Raw genomic sequence first — 22,249 nt, forward strand, 5'->3', positions numbered from 1 at the left:
TGGGTCAGACCAAAGGTCCATCCAGCCCAGTATCCTGTCTACTGACAGTGGCCAGTGCCAGGTGCCCCAGAGGGAGTGAACCTAACAGGCAATGATCAAGTGATCTCTCTCCTGCCATCCATCTCCATCCTCTGACAAACAGAGGCTAGGGACACCATCCCTGCCCATCCTGGCTAATAGCCATTGATGGACTTAACCACCTTGAATTTATCCAGTTCTCTTTTAAACCCTGTTATAGACCCAGCCTTCACAACCTCCTCAGGCAAGGAGTTCCACAAGTTGACTGTGCGCTGCGTGAAGAAGAACTTCCTTTTATTTGTTTTAAACCTGCTGCCCATTCATTTCATTTGGTGGCCCCTAGTTCTTATATTATGGGAACAAGTAAATAACTTTTCCTTATTCACTTTCTCCACATCACTCATGATTTTATAGACCTCTATCATATCCCCCTTTAATCTCCTCTTTCCAAGCTGAAAAGTCCTAGCCTCTTTAATCTCTCCTCATATGGGACCCATTCCAAACCCCTAATCATTTTAGTTGCCCTTCTCTGAACCGTTTCTGATGCCAGTGTACTAGAAATAGATGCTGACCATAAGCTGAAACTGACATGGGCCCCCCCGTTCTACACCGAGCCCTGTTAACTTCAGTGAGACGCTGCACAGGTGCCGTGTTGCACCGGCACAGATTTCCTAGCAGGTTGGGGAGCACAGGCAGAGAAATTGAAAAATCCAATTGGATTTTTCAATGTATTTCCGTTTGAATCGCCTAGGGTGTCGCTTGTAATAGCACCAACAAGCTAGGATGATTAAATCTAGGAATTGTAAGCAGTGTCCCTTTAATTGCTTGCCCTTCTGCTGGACGTCCCAGCACACCCAGGTACAAGGCACCAGCTGTGCAGCCACAAGTCCTAGGTACGTCCTTCCATTCCATCGGGATCCACGGCAAGTGGTCGTGGAAGGTCGGTGTTTAGTGCTGAATTATATTTTATACTTTTTGGGGCTCCTTTCAAGAAGCCGCCCTGCTGTTGAATTGTATATAATTTATATAAACAGCAATAACATGGCAGCATAACAATCTGGAATCTCATTTAAACAATTCTAACATTAGGAAGCGACTTGGCATTTCCCATGGCCAATCAGTGCATTCCTTAAGACACCAATGTGGGAGCGTTTTAATGGTACCAGTCTAGTTAAATGCTACAACCATCACCAGTGTGGACACAGTTATATCCGTATAAAAGGTGCTTATACCGTTATAGGTATTCCTGAAGGGGAATAATAAGATATACATTTATAATGGTATAACGTCAGCCACATGAGGGGTTGTATTACTGTTTTGGGGCGGGGGCGGGGATCATCACACTAATAACTGAACTAGTCAAGCTGGAATGAAAAGTGTGTGTAAAGCAGGCCTGTGTTCAAATCACTGTGTTCTCTAGCCCTGCTCCTCTGTTAGCGCCCCAGCCACTGCTACCCTCAACAGAGCTGCAACGCTGGCATAGTAAAAAAGGTTGGCTGTAGGCGCAGCCAGCACGAGCCCAAAACAAGAGAGACAAGAAAAGTTGTGATGAAGGACAATTAGAAGACAACTAAAACTGCAGTGATTGATCCAGCTGACCAGGAATGGAAAGGTCAGACTAAAATTCCAGGATCCGGACCCACACCGTTTAGTTCTGGGCTGGATCAAAACCCAGAAAGGGGCTGATTTGTTTGTGTGGGTATCAGCCAAGGCCTGAGAGTGGGCTTTCTGCCTAACGGGGAAGTGCATTTTTCAAGCTGTATCAGTCACATGACTTGAGGATCAGCTGCTGATGTGTCGTCAGGTGGGATGGCCTTGGGCTGCTTTGGTCAATTTTTACCTGGTCTCTCCTGGTGTTTTTCTGTTTTTTTGAACATGTATCTGGTGGGAGCCCTGGACTTTGCCTGGGTGCCCTTTGTTGAGGAGTTTGTATAAAACCAAAAGTGAAGTAACTAATGGACCACTCAGAGGAGACTGAGGATTCAAGGAAGGGCTGGGCTCATGAGAGTTTAGATCCAAAAACTCACGAAAGCACCAGACGAAAGTTTGGCACCATTTAATCCAACCTAGACCCTAGGTCTGATTGCACCCTGCGCTCCACTCCCTGCCTGTATCTAACTGGGACGGAGGCTTCATCCCCTGCGCCCGTCTGTAGCCAGAATGTACATCCACCACAGCTAGGATGACACAATCCTTGGTGTATCTTATTATCACTGCACTCACACTCCAGATAGGTCAAGTCAATGGCTCTCAAGGGAAGTTTACATCAGGTCTATGTAAAACTGGTGCTATAGCCACCACTGCACGTGAGTGAGCTGTTTGTGTGGACACATGAGTGAACAGAACACTCAGCATTCAGGCTATCCCTGGGATGAACTTGCCTAGTGCAGGTGAGCGCTGTGTGTTTGTACAGCACCTCACGCAGTGAAAATAGCAATGCCTAGATCTGATCTAGCACTTGTCATCAGTAGATCTCAAAGCGCTTTACGAAGGAGGGTGGTATTGTAATCCTCATTTTACAGGTGGGGAAACTGAGACACCAAGGGGCCGTGACTTGCCCAAGGTCACCCAGCAGGCCAACGACAGAGCCATGAACAGAACCCAGGTCTCCTAAATCCCAATCCAGTGTTCTAAGCAGTAGGTCACACCACACACATTCATATAGTGGGTCATATTTCTCTGTGGGAGACTTAAACCCAGACTGCACAAAGCACCAGCAAATATCCTGCTCTGGCCACAGAGGGGACCATGGGGAGAGCAAGATGTTACCTCATTTATTTTGCCCATATGTGATTTCCTTTGTCCCCAGTTTTATAGAAGGAGGCTGACTAATCCCAGCTCAGGAGATCTCACTCTGCACAAGGAACAAGAACTCTTTGTAATGCTGTCAAATCTTTCCCATCAATCTGTGATCAGCTGCCCCAGTGTGAGAGAGAGACAATGTGATCTCCCCTGTGATGTGATGGGGATGACTAAAAGACAAACCCCAGACTGCAAGAGCTAACCCCAGACTGAGATGAAACTGCCTTCATGTTTGCAGCATCAGCTTCAGCTCTGCCTTCTCTGGGACAAGCGTATGGTTGCCCCACGGCTCCGTTATAGCTGTGGAAAGGGTCTCTAAAGCCACTGAGAAATTCCTCTGCAACAGAGTGAAACCCCACATGACACAGAGCTGGTATGGTAGGCTCTGTATGTTTGTGGCACGCACAAAGAGAAGTTAATTAAAAACACAAACACTCTTGCTGAAAGGTTGTAAGATAACACTACTTCATTTCTTAGAATTCAGAACAATAACACAAAAGAACCAAAAACCAGAGAGAGACAAAGCAGGCTGCTCCCTAAAAAAAAGAGAGGCACAACTCTCCCCATCTTACTCTAGGCTGGCTGGCTCAGACTCTCTGATCGCACACTTCCCCACAGAGTGCCCCCATCCCTGCAAACAAGACTAGGAAACCCCTTACAATTTGAAGTGTCAGTTTAGAATTCCAGCACATTTTTCAAATACACCTCTACCCCAATATAACGCGACCTGATATAACACGAATTCGGATATAATGCAGTAAAGGAGCGCTCTGGGGGAGCAGGGCTGCGCGCTCCAGTGGAACAAAGCAAGTTCAATATAACACGGTTTCACCTATAACGCGGTAAGATTTTCTGGCTCCCGAGGACAGCGGTATATTGGGGTAGAGGTGTGTGCCACACTGTCCACCCCGTTGGGGCACTTGCCAGCATAGGGGAGGTGTTCGGGGCATCCCTGGGGGAAAGGAGGTGTGACCAGAGGTCTGTGGCCTTCTGGCAATTCCTGACTGCTGAACAACCCAAAGGGGCTGTGCGCAGCCAGGGGAAAGCTAGGGCAGCCACGAGGCTGCTCTAATTTCACTGACCCTTGCATGACCCCAGAGTAGGGAGGGTCTAAAGAGGCATTAAGCTACATTAGTTCCCCAGGGTCAGGCACTGGGTGGCACTTTGTGCCTTCTCCTTATTAATTAAGCGCAGAGGAGGGAGTTCATCCCTCCTGTACCTCCATGCAGCAGGGGGAACTTAGGCCAGAGGTTTGACTCCCCCCACACCCCAGCTTAATTATTTGTCACAACCTTTCACTAGCTCTTTGGGGCAGAGACCGTTGTTTAGTTCTGTGTCTGTACAGCGCCATGCGCACTGGGGCTCCTCGGTGCTACCCTGAACAATCGTGCTAATAATAAATCATCATCCTAATAATAAATTAGAACTGTCCTTTGCCGGCATGTTCCACTTTCACTGCTGTGCACACACACACAACTGTCCAAAGGCAAGTGAGAGCAGGGAGCCCCCCACAACCTGCAATAATGTATGTAACACACGGCCAGACCCCAGAGCTATCAGACGCTGGTGTCTCGAAGCAGCACAAGGCACTCACTAGGACCTCAGGGAGTTTGTGAGCAGCCTGTTATCAGCCCAACCCAGCTGGGAGGTCAGCACCATTTTGCAGCACCCCTGCCACACCCAGATTTAAGTGGAGGAGGCCCCAGGCACAAGTGACAACTAGGTTGCACCTCTTCTGGTCCCAGGCTCTCCTAGCCAATAGGAACAGAGCACAGGCCTGTTCTAACCGAGCCATATGTTACCTCCCTGGGCTAATTAACCCCGTGCCGCTGGCTCCTAATCACAGCTCCGACTAGACTGGGCTAGAAGGAGTTTTCAATCCGACACCGTGGCTGGCAGACCAGAAGCTCACTTTAAACCCTAGGGTAGACAGGGCACATTGTAGTTTAACATGCCTTAGCTGGGGGAGGTGAAGGGGATAGGAGAGGATCACAGAGTCTCACCCTTCTCTCCAGCACACCCAACGCTCAGCAGAAACCATGGGAATCCTGCTGATTGCGGCCCAGATAAAAGGAACCGAGAGTTTCGTGCTTTGTCATCCTTTCGCAACTCTCGTCAGCTGGCTGTTGTTTCCCCGGGACTGTTTATATTTGTGGCTCCCTGCCGCCGCCCCCGGTTCACTGAACAGGGCTCGTTTCAGGGAGTTTGATGCATCACAGTGATTCGGAAACCAAGTTCCTCTCTCGGGGCTTGGCAGAGCAGCGAACCGCAAGTCTGATGCAGCGCGAATGCCCTGACATGTTCGCTCTCTGTCTCCAGTGCCTCATCCTACAGGTAGAGTGAGTTAATAATTAACCTCCTCGCCCCCTCCGGACCCTCAGCGGAATGTCAGGGATGGTTAATAATAAAGGAGGCGAGGCAGCAGATTTGCAATTGGGCTTCTCCCTCCCTCCTCCAGTTTGTTTTGACTCCACAGTGGTCTGGATTGGGAAGTGGCGTAATTAGGTCCAGGGGTTGGCGGCATCAACAGCAAAATAAGATGGAGGCTGTTCTGTATGCAACTTGCCCCAGGTTGGGTCGGCAGCAGCGGGCCTCGTTTCTAGGGTCAGCCCGTTTCTAGGGCCTACGTTCCCAGGCATCCACAAAGCTCTGAGGGCCCCTTCACTTCTATTGGGGAAGATCCTGGGCATCAAGACTAAGGAGTCTGAGGGTCTAGACTCTATCCCTGTGCTATGCAGGAGATCAGCCTAGAAGAGCCCAATGGTCCCTTCTGGCCTTAGAATTAATTATCTCCATTTTGCAGATGGGGAACTGAGGCCCAGAGAAGTGAAGCAACTTGCCCAAAGTCACTCAGGGAGTCGGCGGCAGAGCAGGGATTTGACCCTGGGTCACCCACGTCAGCACCCTAACCACTGCACCATCCGTGTAGGGGAGAAGCCCACTTCATTGGAAGTTTCCTTCATGAATAAATTGGCATGTGGCTCATTTTTGGTCCACGTCCCACATTTGTGTCCCCGCGTTTGGGCCTTAGCAGGTTGAGGGGTGTGATCAGCTGGGGTTGCACCCGAGACCTCTCCCACTTGGGTGAGAAGGCAAAGTCCATTAGCTGAGAGCAGCGGCAGTCAGCTGTCTTCTGCGGATCCGTCACAGAGGGGGATGCGGAGACATCTGCCAGTGCATGGACACACATACTGTTGTCCTTCGGGATCTCGCGCTGCTCATGGGTTTCATTTTCCTGGCCTGTGCGAATGTGGCTATTCTTCGTCTTGCCTCCTTTGGGGAAGTATCGATAACACTGGAGGAAGCCAAGCGTAGGTCCTGATCCTGTGATGTGCCCTCCGCGCTCAGAGCACCCGTGTGTCCTCCCAGCTCCTCCAGGAAATGATTTTGGCGTCCATCCTGATGGAGGCCTATTGAGCTCAGTTACAAGATGAGCAGGTGAGGAATAATACTTCACACTTCCATTATGTTTGCCATCTGTAGAGCTCCATATGCGTCCCAGAGATGATGAAGCATCATGTCCCTTATTATACAGATGAGGAAACTGAGGCACGGAAAAGTGAGGCATGGGACTTGCCCAAGGTCACACAGTGAGCCAGTGGCAGAGTCAGGAATAGAACCCAGGAGTCCTGCCTCCTCTTCTGGTGCCAGATGATGAAAGGTGAAGTCGTAGAGGCTGACAAAGGGCCCAGCCACATGGGTAGGGATCCAGTGTGGAATCAGGAGCTTTTCCCTACATAAAGGTTCCAGCAACCTAGCGTTTGTGGGTGGAAAGCAGAGTGATGGCTCTGGGTCCCTGCCCTTCTCCAGGGGCTGCCTGGAGCTTCAGTGAAGCCAAGGCAAGAGGTATGACCCTGCCCAGGGCCAGGGCTGCTCGCAGGGCAGACAGGGCCACTGATGGACAGAAACCAGGTGTTCTTCTACCTTGCACAGCATCATTAAAACAAGCCTGTCCGGTGGATAAGGCTCTGGGCTGGGTCTCAGGAGACCAAAGTTCTACTCTCTCGCCTTGTCACCGACCTGCTTGGTGAAATTACTTCTCTCTCTCCCTCTCCGGTTCCTCTCCCACTCGTCTTGTCTATCTGCACCGTGTTCATTGGGCATCAAGGCTAAAGACTCAGGAGTCTGAGGTTATAGAATCTGTCGTACTGACATGGGACCCATCACCATAGCAACGGGGAACCTCACATTTATGCTCCCCCACAGCCCTGCCAGGTAGGACAGTGCTCTAGTTCAAACAGGTAGATGGACAGTACCTAGCACAATGGGGCCCTGATCTTGGCTGGGGCCTGCAGATGCTACCGTAATATAAATAAATACTGCTACTACTAATATAAGCTCTGACAGGCTGCTGGGAATGGGCGACGTGGCTGCAAAGTTTGTATGTAGGACAGACTTGCCCCTACCTCTCCCCTTCCCACGGCGTATTGCTAATACATTGGCGGCTCCGCCTCATTCCAGCATGGGGATGAATCATTCTCTCTGTTGTACGCGCTCTCTCTAATTTCCCCTCATCCTTCCTCGACCTAGAAACAAAATAACTCCGCGCAGCAGAGGGAGTGCATCGGAGTCCCTGCCTGCCTCCCTGATTCCAGATATTCAGGTTGATGACAGGGCTTCATGGTCCCCACCCATGGGATGCTGCATTACAGTCCTGGAGTGGCGAGCTAACCTGCCTGGAAGGAGATAGGTCTCAGCTCCTGATCCCTGCTCTTGCTACAAATGTCTCCATGAGCCTCTAATCTCCTTCACCCGGACCTGCGCTACCACCCCACTGTGCAGAAACCCCTCCCTAGGCATGCGAGCCCCACAGCAGCTGAAAATAGCTTCTCCTAGTTCAAGGGGATGGCTGGATGTGTTCGTACTTACCTTCCCAGGAATATACTGCAGTATTTTGTCTGTGGTCATGTCTCTCTCCTGCCCTGACTCAATACCAAAGAGGCTGGCCAGTTTTTTCTTGCTGTCTTGTCTGCAAAGAAACAAAAACCACGTAGGCCAAAGCTGGTATATTGCGAACCCCAGCTCAGAAATAAGAAAGCGGACGAGCCAAACAAGCAGTTTGCCACTAGCCTCCTAATCATCCCAGCCCAATGAATGGCTGATAATCAGCCTGCAAGAATTTTAATGGCTTTTCCAGGCACTTGTTGGCTTGTCTTTGTTTTGTTTACTTATCTTTGCATAACCAAACTGCTCAACAAACCCTGTCTGCATCTCTCACTTGGCCCCTGCATCTGTCTCCGGGTTGGCCATGTGTCCCTGCTTCCCCAGGCAAGAGATGGCGGCTGTGTCTTACCCGCACTCACCCCCTCCATTTTATTCCATCTTTGTGTCTTTCCTATCTCTGTCCTCAGAATCCTAGGACCCTTCTATCCCGACCCCTTCGGACACAAACTCACGCCCATGTTAACATGCCCTGCCGCCGCTACCAGCTGTAATTTACCATTTGGGTCATTGGGGGCTGCTTTTGCCAGGATTCCTAAGCAGTTTTCTCTCTTTAAACCACATTGCAACAGTTAACGCTATGGGGACCAAATTATCATCTGCAATGGACTGAAGACCCCATCCTGCAAGCTGCTGACTGACCTCAAAGCCCAGCAGTGCCAGTGAGAGTTGCAACACACAGGATCAGGCCTTTACACTGCAAGCTTCTTGGGGCTGGCAATCTTGGGCCTGATTCTCCTCTCCCTTACATCTGTTTTACCCCAGAACAACTCCATTGCCACTGCCTTCCTTCGGTGGGAGAAGACAAACACTCCTGACATCTTGTCTGTTTGTTTGTAAAGCCCTGAGCCTACAAGGCTGAGGAACGATCTCCTGAAGCCAGCTGGTGCATCCCACCAATAATGCAATGATTTGTTTCCAGCTTCAGACAACGTAAAAGGAAACCACAACCTTCGACAAAGGCTCGGCTCCCCGCTGCAGCCTAGACCATGCCTGGTGGGCAGCAATCCTGGAAGGTGCCCCTTCACACACACACCCGGGAGGGGGATAGCAGGAAGGAATACAGATGACGTCCTTGTTATCACAGGGCTTAACAAGTGGGCGGGGGGGTGCAGAGATCTGCAATATTTCTGATATTTGCACGGGACCTTAGAGGCTCAGTGTAATACTACTACTATTCTCTATTTATCTCAGGGGGTGCTGCTGCTGCCCATCCCCGTGGTATCTGACTGTGCGCCTTCCAGGACAAGCTGATACCAATAGCAAAGTCCCTACAAGACTTCCTGGAGTCTCTGGCTCTTCTCCCTTTTCAGGGTGAAAATGCTGCTCACATTATGTAGCTAAAAATGCCTGGCTCTGGAGGAGCTCTCTCGCTCGCTCGCTCTCTCTCTCTGATCCTGGCTTTTACAATCACTCACTTTTTTGGACTTGTGACCCATCCGTGTCAGAATCAGGAATCACTAGCGCCACCAGTAAATCCATCTGCAACCTTTGTGCGCGTCCCCCCCCCCGGCAAGTCTCGTGGGAGCGCGTTTTCATGTTCAAATCCAAATGAACTAAACCAGCCCTTTCTCCCAGGGGCAACGGGACTGGGCCAGAGCCTGAGACGTCCTCGCTCTCTGACCCTGGCTGCAAACTGAGCTCACTCCTGGCAGTCCAACCCCACGCGAAACCCTGCAAAAGACGTATTGTCTGCAGCCCCAGGCATCCAGAGACAGGCTGGGGCTACTAAGCCAGTTCCAGCTGGTGCCTTGCCCAGGGCAAAGCCGGCTGGGACTAGGGTGACCAGACAGCAAATGTGAAAAATCGGAACAGGGGGGTGGGGGTAATAGGCGCCTATATAAGACAAAGCCCCAAATAGCAGGACTGTCCCTATAAAATCAGGACCTCTGGTCCCCCTAGCTGGGAATAACTTTAAAACAAGCCCAGATCAAAGCAACACCCATCTACTTACTCTTTCTTCAGGGAAGGTTTCCTGCTGAAGGAGTATCTGAATCTCCCAGGGGGCTGGGGAACACAGGTTATGTTCCCCATGTTGGCAGCAGCTGGGTTAGTCCAGGAGCACCGGGGAGCGGAGTGCTAGGCACTGGCAGGGAGAGAGTGGGAATGAGGCGCTGGGGAAGTTTGCAAGCATGTGTCATGCACACATTCCCATCCCCACTTCCGTCTGCGGTGACTCTTGTGGGTGTGATCTGTGTGAGCAAACAGCCTTTTGGCCAAAGGCTGGGCCGCTGGGTTCTCTCCCCTACCCCCGCCTGGGAGCGCTAGGGGAGGGATTTGGGCAGGTGAACCAAACAGGTCCCTTTGGCACTACCTGGGATCTTTGACACCGGGCTGGGGGCTGAGCAGTTTGTGCTTGGAGAGGAATTTTAATCGCTGTTAGATAAGAGGGATTCCATCCAGGGAAGCATTCAGGTCTCACTGCTGCAATCTGAGCCCACAGACAGCCCCCTGCAGAGCCCCATGAAAGCCAAGGAGCAGAGGCAAAGTGTGTGTGGCTCCAGTGCCAGGACGGGAGCCTTAAAAGGACAAGGTAGGGGTTTCAGGGCTCCTATCCTGACGTGCCTTTATTTTTCTTACCGACTTGGTTTGCAGAATCCATTGCCTTCTTATAGAAGCATTCCCATAGATCTTTCTTCTAACTCACCAAGTGCTGCATCCCACATGGGGGATTTCTGGTTTAGCCCCCATCTTGCCAGCTAAAGAGGAATTAACCAGAGAACAACAAATTAGTGGCTGCTTAGCTGCAAGTGCTCATAACTGGAGTACATTAGTTATGTACCAGCTGCATAAAGTCCAGGCCAGCCAGATATATATTTGGGGCTTTAAAAAGGGCCAGTTTCACAAAGCTGAAAACCATCATGAGCCAAATCAGCAGGAAGAAAGAATTTGAAGAGAGAAACACAAATGATAATTGGGGACCGTTTATGAACATTTTACTAAGCTGGCCAAAAAACACAGGCGAGAAAGAATTTAGACTGTAAGCTCTTTGGGGCAGGGACTGGGGTTTTTTTTCTTCTGCGTCTGCACAGCACCATGGCACAATGGGGTTCTGGCCCCTGACTGGGGCCCGTAGAGGCTACAATAGACAGACTAAATAAATAATAAGGCTACAGTGATTAAAAAAACAAACTGGCTTCGGGGAAAGTGAAATCAGCTATAAAAACAAAACAAAACCAACCCCCCCAGTATATAACAAATGGAGAAAAGGGGAAGATGACAGCAATGAATCTAAATTAGAAGCAGGAAGCACAAAAAGACACAAGGAGGAATCTTTGGCCAGCAGAGAAAAAGACACTAGAGGTTTGGGAGTCCTAGCAGGAGTATTAGTCCATTGTTGGCTGGAAATGATAGAATTGACAATGATAGTACAGAAAAGACAGAAATGTTCAATAAATATTTCTGTTCTCTGATTAGGAAAAAGCCAGGATGATGAAATATATTTCATTTCAACAATAACTAAAGAGAATGTTAAGCAACAGCTGTTAAAGCTTTCAAACACTGACATTTTCAAATCAGCAGGTCTAGGTAACTTGCATCCAAGAGTTTTAAAAGAGCTGGCCCGGGAGCTTTCTGGACTGTTAATGTTGATTTGTAATAAGTTTTGGAATGCTGGGGGTGCTCCAGAGGACAGGGAGAAAGCTATTGTACTTATATTTTAAAAGAGTAAATGAGATGGCCTGTATAATTATAGGCCTGTCAGCCTGACATCCATTCCAGGCAAAATAATGGAACAGCAGATAGGAGAATTGATTAATAAAGTCTTAAAGGAGGTTAATATAATTAATGCCGATCAACATGGGTTTATGGAAAACAGATCCTGTCAGACTAACTTGAAGTTTTTGGAGGAGATTACAGGTTTGGTTGATAAAAGGAATAGTGTTGATGTAATATTTTTCTGTAAGGGCTCTGACTTGGTATTTTAATTAAAAAACTAGAAAAATAGAAAATCAACGCAGCACCCATTAAATGGATTAAAAGCTGGCTAACTGCCAGAACTCAAAATGCAATTGTAAATGGGGACTCTTCACAGAACGGTTGTGTATCTGGTAGGGTATCACAGGGATTGCTTTTTGGCCCTTTGCATTTTTATCAGAGACAGGGAAGAAAACATAAAATAGGTATCTGAGAAACTTTGTAGATGACCCAGAGTTTGGGAGAGTGGTAGATAATGAGGAGGACAGGTCCCTGGTACAGAGCGATCGGGATCACATGGTAAGCTGGGTGCAAGCAAACGATATGCATCTTAATACATCCATATGTAAGGTCATAATCCGCTGAACATGAGCTCCCTGTGGCCAAAAGGGCTGACGTGGTCCTTGGATGTATAAGCAGGGCACTAGTGAATATTCCTCTGTATTTGGCAGTGGTGCTACTGCTCCTGGAATGCTGTGTCTCGTTTTGCTGTCCGCTCTGCACGATGAGGCTTGAAAAGTCAGAGAGGAGCCATTAGAATGATGAAGGGATTAGCAAACCTGCCGTGTACGGAAAGATCCAGGGAGCTCCAGCCGTTCAGCTTAAAAGCTGCCGTTTCTAGGTCCCTACACGGGGAACAGAAATTTGGTAATACAGGGGCTCGTCCGTCTAGCAGGCAGAGATCTCACGAGAGCCAACGGCTGGAAGCTGAAGCTGGACAGGTTTAGACTGGAAAGAAATGACAGATATATAACTGCGAAGGGAATTAACCAGTTGAACAACTTCCCCAGGCTTGCGCCATCACTGGCCATTTTTAAAATCCAGAGCCAACGTTTTTCTAAAAGAGCTGCCCTAGTTCAGCCAGGAAGTAATGGAAGGCCGTCCTATGGGCTGTGCGATGCAGGAGATCAGACTACGTGATGATCCTGGTCCCTTCTGTCTTTGTCATCTCGAAATCGTATGTATTTAAATCAGTGCCATATAATCCTGCCATTCCAGAGCAGCCCTACAATAACAAACCAGCGTGTGCTGCCCATCCCTCAGGAGACATCCTATACTAAACCCCATCATTTTTTTGCAGGGCAGGTCCCGTGGCTGCAATGTGTGCATTGCCGATTCCCTCAAACAAGGAACCCGTGTGCAAGCGTCGCATGGAAGGGAACAAAAATTGTGGGAAGAAAACAGGTGTCAGTTGCGGTCTTTCGGATGCAGCTATTCTTACAGTCAGTAAAGGGACTGTTCTCCTTAAAGGATATTGCTAATGGAAGAAAACAAAACCTACCCAATTTTTTTGTAGGTCCTGCAAATAAATATAGCCACGCTCACAGGGACGCAGCCAATGAATGGCTGATAAAGTGAGCCTGTTGGAGCCTGCACTGAATGGGATGTGTCAAAGCAGCCCCTGCCATGGGATTGCTGCGTATATGTCATTTGGAGACCCCAACGTTTGTAGGACTGCAGAGCGGCCCCTTCCCCCCACCCCTGCTTGCTCCACTCCCAGTAATAGGAGAGGCTGCACCGGGGTTGGGAGCAGACGGGCTCTGGGAAGCTTTATGCAACTGGCAGTTATTTATAGAAACCTGAGAGCGGGGTGAGGGCCTGGGCAGCAATGCAGAGCAGGTGGGAGGCCCTCGGAAAGCGAATACCCCAGCGTACTCCCAGCAGTACTTCTGCATGGGGTGGCGGGCCCTTGCTGCAAGTGGCAAGAGGGGGAAAGGTTGCTCCTCTTGAGTCCTCACTGGGGGCGGTTACATCTCTCAGCCCCCCCCCCCCTCCGCCGTGAAAGGAGCTTAGCATTTCCCCCTAGGCTGCAAGGCGAGGGGAGCTCTGTTCTGTAGCCGGCTTCCCCTGCTCCTCGGCTGAGCCAACCAGGCAGGACCCCCGAGACATTCCCAGGTGAAAGGGGGATGTTTCTCCTCTGCTTCTCATTTCCACCCTGGGGCAACAGCTGTCAGCAGCTCCGGGGCTGGGGCCTCGCAGGGGGGCTAGCGCTCCCTTCACCCACAGGGAGAGGTGTAAACCAGCAGATGAAAGCCCCTCGAGTTTGCACTACTCGGACCCAGGGGGGGTTTTCTGCACCTCTAGCCGATGCTCGTTGCCCGTCGCAGCGCACCCCTGGCGGGACCTTGAAGAGGCAGGTGTGGCGGCACCCTCTCTGGGGCATGGGAAAGGGCCACTTTTAGACGATTAAATCGCAGCAGACTCGTGCCAACCTGCCATCGTAAGCAGCCCACGAACAGCCGCTAGCTGAGGAGTGGGGCGAGGGGCAAGGACGACAACGAACAAGGGGTCTTGGGCCAGCCGAGCTGCTCCCTTAGCTCACCTGGACTCTGCGTACCAAGGTGCAAATACCATCAGGGCGGCCGCCCCATGCCCTGGGCTCATGTGACTCCCACACCCCTGAGCACTGGCCGGGGGGATGGATAGCGCGTGTTCTGGCTTATTCTGAGTTCAGCTCACTGAGCAGGTGCAACACTGGCCCCGGCCCCGGCCCCGGCCCCGGCCCCGGCCCCGGGGTGGCATTTGCAATGGTAAGTCCAGGGCAGTCCTGGCTGCAGCCTCCCCATTGGCAGCCATCCACAGGGGCAGCACCAGACTCCGTTCACATTGCAGCCTGCGGGAGGGTCACAGGGTGGCACGTTCTAAGCAGAGGCCCGGGCATTCCCAAGTTCTAGCCTCGGCTCCTCCAAAACCAGGCAAACTGCTCCACCTCGCCAAGCACTGGGGCGACTCACTTCCCTGCCTCGGTTCCCCCCCTTAGCAAAACCTAGCTGGGAATAGGTCGCCTACCTGAAGCAAGGTGAAGAAGAGCAATAAGTGGCTGATGGGGCAGGATCCAGTAGTCAAGAAAACCTCTTTATTTTACACACTGGCTTGTATTGCTTGTTCCTCCCTCCCTCCCCCTCCATGTAGTGCAAAAAATCGAGAAAAACAAACAAACAGAGAATTCCTCATAAATAAATCATAACTGACATAAATAAAAATGACATTTGGACGGGGGGGTGAATGAGTCGCCTCTCAGCTGGGCCAAGCATCTCTCTCCACCAGGATGGGACGAGAGAATCCCCTTCCCCACCCGACTTTGGGGCAGGCTCCCTGGGCGACACACGGCAACCCACGCTGCCGCTCAGCCTTGTGCCACCCAGCAGGGAGCCTGCCGTGCGGCAACGCTGCCCTGTCGGGAACACCTCCCCGGGCTGTTGTCTTATTAACAATGCTGTGTGTTACTCAGAGACCACCACGTAAAATGGGACGAGAAACAAATAGTTCACAGCGCCCCTGCCCACTCCAGTCTCTCTCTCACACACACACAAGTTCCAGCCCTGGACTGTCACTCCTTGTGCCGGTGGCAGGCACCCTGCACCAGCGCCGTGTGGCTGCGGGTGCTGTCACCCCCTGCAGGCTGCTTTTTCAACCGGGGCCACGGCTTTTTCCCAAGTACAGCAAAGACTCCACTGGGTCTGAACTGCATCACAACCGGGGTAGAGGAACTGCACCCTCCACACCTGAGGCGCTGCTCCCTGCCCCGCCAGCCTATCCTCTCAGCTCCAAACCCGCCCCCCCCAATTCAGATGAGTACAGTACTTAGCAGCAGCGTCCCCCTCACGCCGCAGTATTGCTAGCGCCAGCTGGAGGGGATGGGGCCATTGCTCTCAAACCAGCAGCGACTGGATTAACCGAAGTCCACTTCCCTCCCTCAGCAATGTCTTCCTGGCCCCTCCACTTCCCTTCCTCTGGCGCTAGCTGGTTCCCACCCAGGGGTGGGGAAGAGACTGGCCTGCGGTGCCCTCACTCCCTCTGCCCGACTCATGGGCCACAGCAGAAACCCCAGGACTTCTGTCTGCAGCTCCGAAATGCCCATGGAGCTCTGGGTTTGCCTCTTGGGCTCCCTCCCTAGGATTCTCTTCTGCCTCCTTGGAAGAGGATCCTGGTGTCACATGGGGTCTTGAGGGCGCAGGTTGACATGAGCTAGCTTGAAACCGGGAATCCTGCTGTCGCTTACAGGTACAGCTAGGAGGGAGCAAGAGGTGGTGTGCACACACACAGACACACACACCCCTGCACCACTACTTTAGGTGAGACGGCATCTTGTGACCTAGTTAACCCAAAACAGTGGCCACAAAATAGGTCGATGCTCTGGCCGTGCTAACAGGGAGCTCATTTCAGTCGCAGGCTCGGAGGGGTCAGGACGTCAAAAGGGCATCGCCGGCCACATACAGGAATGCGACAGCCGCTGAACTGCGGCTGGCTGCTTCAGGGACTTGGCATAGGAGAAAGGAATGAAAATAGATTTCAAATCTCTCAAAGCCTACTTCGGCCCGAAAAGCCCAAAACATGTCTTTGGGTACAGGGTGGGGAGAGCAGCCGGTGATTTTGAGTGTCCAACTTCAGGCTCTGGAGCTAGGCCTGTTTAACATGCAAAGTATCCGTCCTGGGGAAAAAACTGGCCCTTTCTAAAGCGTCTCAACCTGAGCACCAAAAAATCTCCAGTCACTTCCAGAGCTATAAGTCAGCGAGTATTTTCACAAGTGGAATCTAAAGGATGATGAAGTGGGGAGGAGAGAGAATCAGGGGGAGAAAGAAAAAGAAAGAAACAGTCACAGAACATCCTCCCAGTGCTATTGAGGTATCAGTGGTTTAGCTGTTCCTACACACCCTGGGGAACACCTGTTAACCTGTCTTCATGCAAACCACACACAGACCACGGCATATGCAGTGAAACACATTTTAAGCCACCACTCAGGAGGTTCTATGGTACAGGTGGGTCTATCCGGCCAACCGTGTGCATTACAGTACAAGATGATTCAGCCGTTAGAGTGGTAGTTTAAGACAGGGAGTTGCTAGTTGCAAATGGTCCCTTCTGTGCTGGTTTCACTGTACATATGATGGCCTCTCTCACACACTTACACGTACCATAGTCATTGTCCAAAAGATCATTTAAAAAAATGCCGCTGGCTCGTTCCTCTCATCCCTTCCCACGTCGGCGGAGAGAACGGGATGGGGTAGGGAACACCAGAATAATTTAAAATAATGTTAATAAGAATTAAAATGAAAAGATTAGCATAATAAATAAAAATGGCAGACACATTAAATAAATAACACAGGGCGACCCTGCGGCCTGTGCCACCTGCCGGGTCGCACTGTTATAGGGAACCAAGGGACTGGCCCAAACCTAGATCCTTCTTTGTGAACAGGGAAGCAACGTGGAGGCTGGATTGTTCCCAGCCGCCGGGTTAACACAATGACACAGACACGTGTGCAGAGGGCAGCAGCGCAGTCATTTGTAACAGTGGGGCGGTGACTGCCCCCGAGCCGGTGAGCTCGTTAAATCCATCTGGGCGGCTGGGGAACCTCCGTAGCGATGGCAAATCCGGATTGACAGCGAGCGGGACGGGGTCGGCAGAGGACAGAAATGCCGGAGGGCTCGGGATGCTCCACACAGTTTTGCCATCCCCCGGCTGCGGTTTTTAAGGCATCGGTCAGACACCCGTGCGCCGGTCTCGGAGGCATTAACAGTGCGCTGGAGGCGAAGTCCAGAGAGTTTGGCTAAGGGAGCATTCCGAGGAGTGGTGGACATTCAGCGGTTTCCTGGAGAAGCACCATATGCGTCAGTCCCCCATCCCCGGCGCTCCCGTCCGCCTGGATCCTTCCTCGCGTGGCTGTCCAGTGTGCAGCACATGTAAATCCTAAAAGCAGCAATGGTTTCGACTGGGCCCTGGCCGGCCCCAAAAGTCAGTTGAGTCGTGGGCAGGTTTGTGGATGGAGGCAAGAGCTCCCCCCACCCCCCGCCGTACACGCCGGCAGAGGGGACTCTCGAATGGAAAGTGCCATTCCAACTCTCAGCACGCGGATCTGAAGTGTGCACCAAGAGAGGCAGAGCCCCCGAGGGGCCCACCGAATTGCTGTGGGCCGGGGCTGGAGGCAGCAGCTGGGACCCCCCCACTACAGAGACTGGCTGCTACAGGGGTCAGGCCAGGGTGGCCGTGCACTCCTCCACCCGCTGCTGCCCCCTGGAGGTAAGGTACGACTGGATTCTTTGTCAAAGGCTCGTCGAGGACACGGAGAGGGTGGGCGAGGAGGGGGGCGGGAAGTTGAGCAGTTCCAGCACCGCCACCCCCACGCTGCTCCGCCGCGTGAACATGCACGAGGCCGCCACCCACTTGTTGGTGCGGGGGTTGTACTTCTCGATGGAGTTGAGGCTGGAGCTCCCGTCGTTCCCGCCCACCGCGTACAGCCACCCGTCCATGGCCACCAGGTCGTGGGTGCTCCTGCAAGCGACAGCACAGAGGGCGGCGTTAATGAGCCAGGCTTTGGACGTCCCTCGGCAGATCCCCGACCCGGGTTGCGGGGGCTCGGCCCTCCGGAAGGCAGGCAGGAGTTGGGCACCCGAAAAGGGACGCATCAAAATCAGCAGAGCCTTTTGGACTATGTGATTTGCCCAGTGTCTCATTGGGAGTCAGTGGGAAAACCAGAAATAGAACCCAGGAGTCCTGGTTCCCAGCCCCTGGTTATAACCACAATTTGGTCCATATTTTAAGCTCCTAAATTACATTATTTGAAGGTGATCCCTCTGCTAGCTCCAGGAAGTGCCAAACACCTATGTTTAGAATGCCGAGATACTCCCCCAGTGACCATGTCAAAGGCCATGTGCTTCCTGTGTTAGGGATTGGCTAGCGGGAAGTCGGGAATCATGTAGGATTGTTAGGGCGGCAAAGCCTCTGCAGGCTGCCCCTACTTGCTCATGCCTACGTGGTTCGTGCAACAGGCACTGCTGATAGCGCAGCGTTGACAGGTGAGCACGCAGCATGGAGGTCCCTGACCTCCCAGCAGAGCTGCCCGGCTGTAGTGACAGCAGGCCAGCCTGCTTGGTCGGTCAAGCTAGGCCTGGTCGTTGCTGCACCTTGATGGCTGCAGAATGACGTGCTCCAGTGGGTGATGGTTCTCTCCAACCCAAGAAATCCCCATGGCCGGTGTGACAGACTGGAGCACAGCCTGGGTCCGCCTCAGACCGGTCTCCCCAACTCCCCAGTTTAGAGGGGAGCTGGAGAACGGGGGGGATCCCTACCTCCGAATGTTCATGGGAGCCACACTCTCCCAGGTGTTGGTTTTCGGGTTGTAGCGCTCCACGGAGTTAAGGCAGCTGGTGCCATCGTTGCCGCCGGCCACGTAGAGCATCCCTTCCAGCACGGCCACACCAGCGCTGCTCCGGCGGCTCAGCATGTTGGCGATTGGGGTCCATGTGTTGATCTGGGAGGAAAGGGGAGACGCGCCCGTGAAAGCACATCTGGGTTAGCGAGCGATACCCGGGGGTGATTATCCTCCCACCCCAGCCGTTCAATGGCCGGCCACACTCCAGACCTTGCTGTCTCTGCTCTGCTCCCCGTTCGCAGCTCCGAACACGGCAGCCCTCCAGGAGGAAGGACCCCCGTAGGACCCACCACCCACATTCCAGAAGGGGGCACCGAAGAGTCGGCAGCTCAAGCAAGTTCCGATGACCCCGGCGGAACGGAAAATCTGACCTTGGTTGCAGCAGGTTAAATTAGTCAGCCGCCAGCCATCCTGCCTGCTGTTATCAGATACAGGGCAGAGGTGATGGAGGAGGCTTCCAGAGCCCGGTGGAACAGGCTTTTGAGGGAACACAAAAGCCCCCACAAGGAGATGGCAGGAGGGGAGTTCTCCTGGAAATGGTTTTCTAGGTTGCACCGTTCCAAGCCAGGGCAGCTAGATCCAGCAATTGCACTTTGTTCACTAACTAATGCATATGTCTCTCTCTGCCCCCCCTGCATAAGAAACTTACAAACATTATCAGCCCAACTCTGCGCTCAGTGTTTATGGACCCCCTCCTTTCCGAAAGCATCAACCACAAAACTGCTTTAAAATCAAGAAAAAAAAAATGTTTAAACCCCAGAGAATTCACACCTCTATTTATTTTAGAGAGACCTCTGCCGGCAGGTTCAAGCAACTTCAGCTGTTAACAACAGGACCCTGGTCTCCAGGTCCCTAAAATCTGGCTTAACTATTGGGAGCTGGAGCTGCCAAAGTAGCCACACATGTAGCTGTGTCTATTTCTACGGCTCTGCCGGGGAGTCCCAGCGGCGGCCCCACAGTGAGGGGCTCCGTTCAGAACCTTGTTTCTGACCCCCTTTTCCCTGAGCCAAGCCTTTGCAGGGGAGCCTACCACACCTGTGAGCCCACAGCGGTCCGCTGGAGCTTGTCAGCTTGCAATCATGGCCACAGTGCACGTGCTGGGAAAGGGGGAGGGGTCCGCCATGAGACCCCCACCCCAGGTGGAAGGGATCTAGAGAACTGAACAGAGAGTTGTTAACCGCCCTACAGAATTCCACAGCAGGGCGACAGATAGCTAGGATGGTTTAACCCCCCCGCCCCCAAGAGGATCTCGTGCTGTTAGGTTCTGTAGCATTTTAGAGTCATTTCTGTAGCCCCCCTGTTGTGTTTTCCTCTGTTCACTTTCTAGAGGGCTTTGCCACAGGCCCGGGAAGGAAAGCGTTAATTGCGCTCGCGCGCCTTTACCTGCGGCTCGTACTTCTCCACCGTGGCTAAGTGGGACGAGCTGTCATATCCCCCGACGGCGTAGAGATTGCCATCTGCAAAACACAGTCATGTACCGAGTCAGCCGCGGAGCCCTCCACGAGGGCCATGTTATCGGCAGGGATGGATCCCGGCCTTACGGGCCACGGGTCCGGGCAGCCAGGAACGCAAGGGAGTGGCAGAGCAGCCGACAGGCAAACCTACACCAAGCAGCAGGACCCCCCTCTTCCCCCCCCGGGGAGGATTTGCTCACAAAGCAGCTCATGCAGCTTCCCCTCCTCCCCCGCCAAGCCTCCGCTGTATGGGGGCCGCATCTGGCGCGGGAAATCGTTAAATATGCATCAGGCCATTTCTCTGCTGCGCAGCGAGGGCTCCGTGCCGGGAGAGCAGCCTGGGGAGCTTGCTCGCCTGCAGCCGCCCCCGACCGGCTCGTTACGGGCCATGCGAGCGCTTCCCGCCAGCATAATCAAGCTTTATTTTTAGCTGGTGAGGCAGCGGTGGCAGGAGCAGCAGGTTGCCGTGGGGGCTGATCCATAACGCAGCGCCAGGCAGAGAGCACACCGCGGGTGGAGAAGGCGCGAGCGCGTGCGAAGGAACCACGGAGTCAGCACGGAGTAAGCGAAAGAGCAGAGACAAGAGGGGATTAATGTACGTGCAGCACAGAACCCAGCACAGCGAGGAACTGCTCCCGCAGCTGGTGCCATTGGCAGCACTGACACGCGCCATGGTGAATGCACCAGACTGATTTGTGCACGGGTGATTATCACCGCCCAGCTCGCCCTGTACAGCGGTGCTCTCTGTTTATCCACAGAATAACCCATAGCTCTTCCACAGATCATCCCTAGCTCTCAAAGCGCTTTACAAAGGACAGTATGGGATTATCCCCATTTCATAGATGGGGAAAACTGAGGCACGGAGCAGTGAAGTGACTTGCCCAAGGTCACCCAGCAGGCCAGGATAATAATACCGTGGTCTCCCAAGCTCAGTTTCAGCATCTCATTCGAGATTTATTTTTTCTGTTGCACAAACGAGCCAACGAGCCATTGTAACGAGAGAAAAAGCAAAATGGCCATTGTGGTCCGGGCGTCCAGTGACGTGTGTAACAAGCGGATTAACGTATAGATGTCAACTCCTTCGTATAATGCTAGGCAAGCGTCACACAAATCCCTCAAAATGCGCAGCGCCAGCTGAGGCCGTGACATGTCTGGAGGAATCGGCGTTGCTAGTGATTCGTTGCTGGGGGTAAAATGTGCGCAGGAAGTTTCTTTTTCCTAAAACTTCTCACACCCCCCCCAAAATATGTTCTGCGCCCCCAGTCTGAGCACCTCTGCTCTAGGCCAGTGTTTCTCAACCACCAGTCTGTGGACCGGCGCCGGTCCCCGAGATCCCCCTGACAGTTTAGGAAGGCAACAAGCTGGTCCCTGGGATCAAAAAGGTTGAGAAACTGCTTTAGGGGAGACGCTGCCTCCCCACTGCCAGCTTCCCACATGGAGTGGTCCGCTCCGGAAGCGAAGGGAACCAGCTGTGCCCACACGTCATTCCACACGGGTCACCGGCCAGCTACCGGACTTCCCAGGCAGGATTGCTCCGGCCTGGAGGTGAAGCAAGGGGGAATGGGGTCCAGAGTGAAAGTCAGAGACTGGGCTGCATCCCCGATTGTGACGGGTTCTCTGGGTGACCCTGGGAAGTCATTTCCCGCCACCCCTCGGTGTCTCTGCTTCCTCATCCATCAAACAGCGATTGTGATGCTTGTCTGCTTTTGCAAAGCGCTCAAATCTACGCTAGGCATCTGCAAAATGTTGGTACTTATGACCTTGTGGGGAAAGGCCCAGTGTCCCATTACAAGGGTCAGTGTGCGCACAGGGAGACATTTCAACGTAAAGGTACGTATGATATCAGACCGCTATCGTTATGTTATTTTGACCACTAAAACCCTTGTATCCGGACATGGGTTATTATTAAATTTCTTTAGATCAACGATGCACCCACTCCCTGTGGGGTCATCAAACCGCTGAGAATTTTG

At 52.4% G+C, this 22,249-nt stretch overlaps 2 protein-coding genes and 1 long non-coding RNA gene across 10 annotated transcripts in view; 1 reads left to right on the top strand and 2 right to left on the bottom strand.

The window, feature by feature from the left end:
• The window catches only part of PLEKHN1 (pleckstrin homology domain containing N1), a 44,028-nt gene extending 34,177 nt beyond the window's left edge, over nt 1–9,851 (bottom strand). Inside the window, exons 1-2 of the mRNA XM_044996674.1 lie at nt 9,716–9,851; nt 7,690–7,789 (exon numbers count right to left, since the gene is read on the bottom strand). Of these exons, the coding sequence (XP_044852609.1) occupies nt 7,690–7,789; nt 9,716–9,795 (180 nt within the window). The 5' untranslated portion in view covers nt 9,796–9,851. The remainder of the gene's footprint in view (nt 1–7,689; nt 7,790–9,715) is intronic.
• LOC123354537 lies at nt 3,773–5,805 on the top strand. The gene is made up of 2 exons (XR_006574775.1): nt 3,773–5,154; nt 5,624–5,805. It is a non-coding gene; the product is annotated as an uncharacterized LOC123354537 (long non-coding RNA).
• Nucleotides 9,852–16,695: 6,844 nt separating the features above from the next.
• The window catches only part of KLHL17 (kelch like family member 17), a 35,135-nt gene continuing 29,581 nt past the window's right edge, over nt 16,696–22,249 (bottom strand). For all 8 annotated transcript variants that reach the window (XM_044996681.1, XM_044996679.1, XM_044996676.1 and 5 more), the window contains 3 exons: nt 20,209–20,282; nt 18,743–18,924; nt 16,696–17,945 (listed from right to left, as the gene is read on the bottom strand). In XM_044996681.1, the coding sequence (XP_044852616.1) occupies nt 17,717–17,945; nt 18,743–18,924; nt 20,209–20,282 (485 nt within the window). In that variant the 3' untranslated portion in view covers nt 16,696–17,716. The remainder of the gene's footprint in view (nt 17,946–18,742; nt 18,925–20,208; nt 20,283–22,249) is intronic.

This window comes from Mauremys mutica, chromosome 21, assembly GCF_020497125.1.
Source record: "Mauremys mutica isolate MM-2020 ecotype Southern chromosome 21, ASM2049712v1, whole genome shotgun sequence".
Classification (NCBI taxonomy): Eukaryota; Metazoa; Chordata; order Testudines; family Geoemydidae; genus Mauremys; species Mauremys mutica.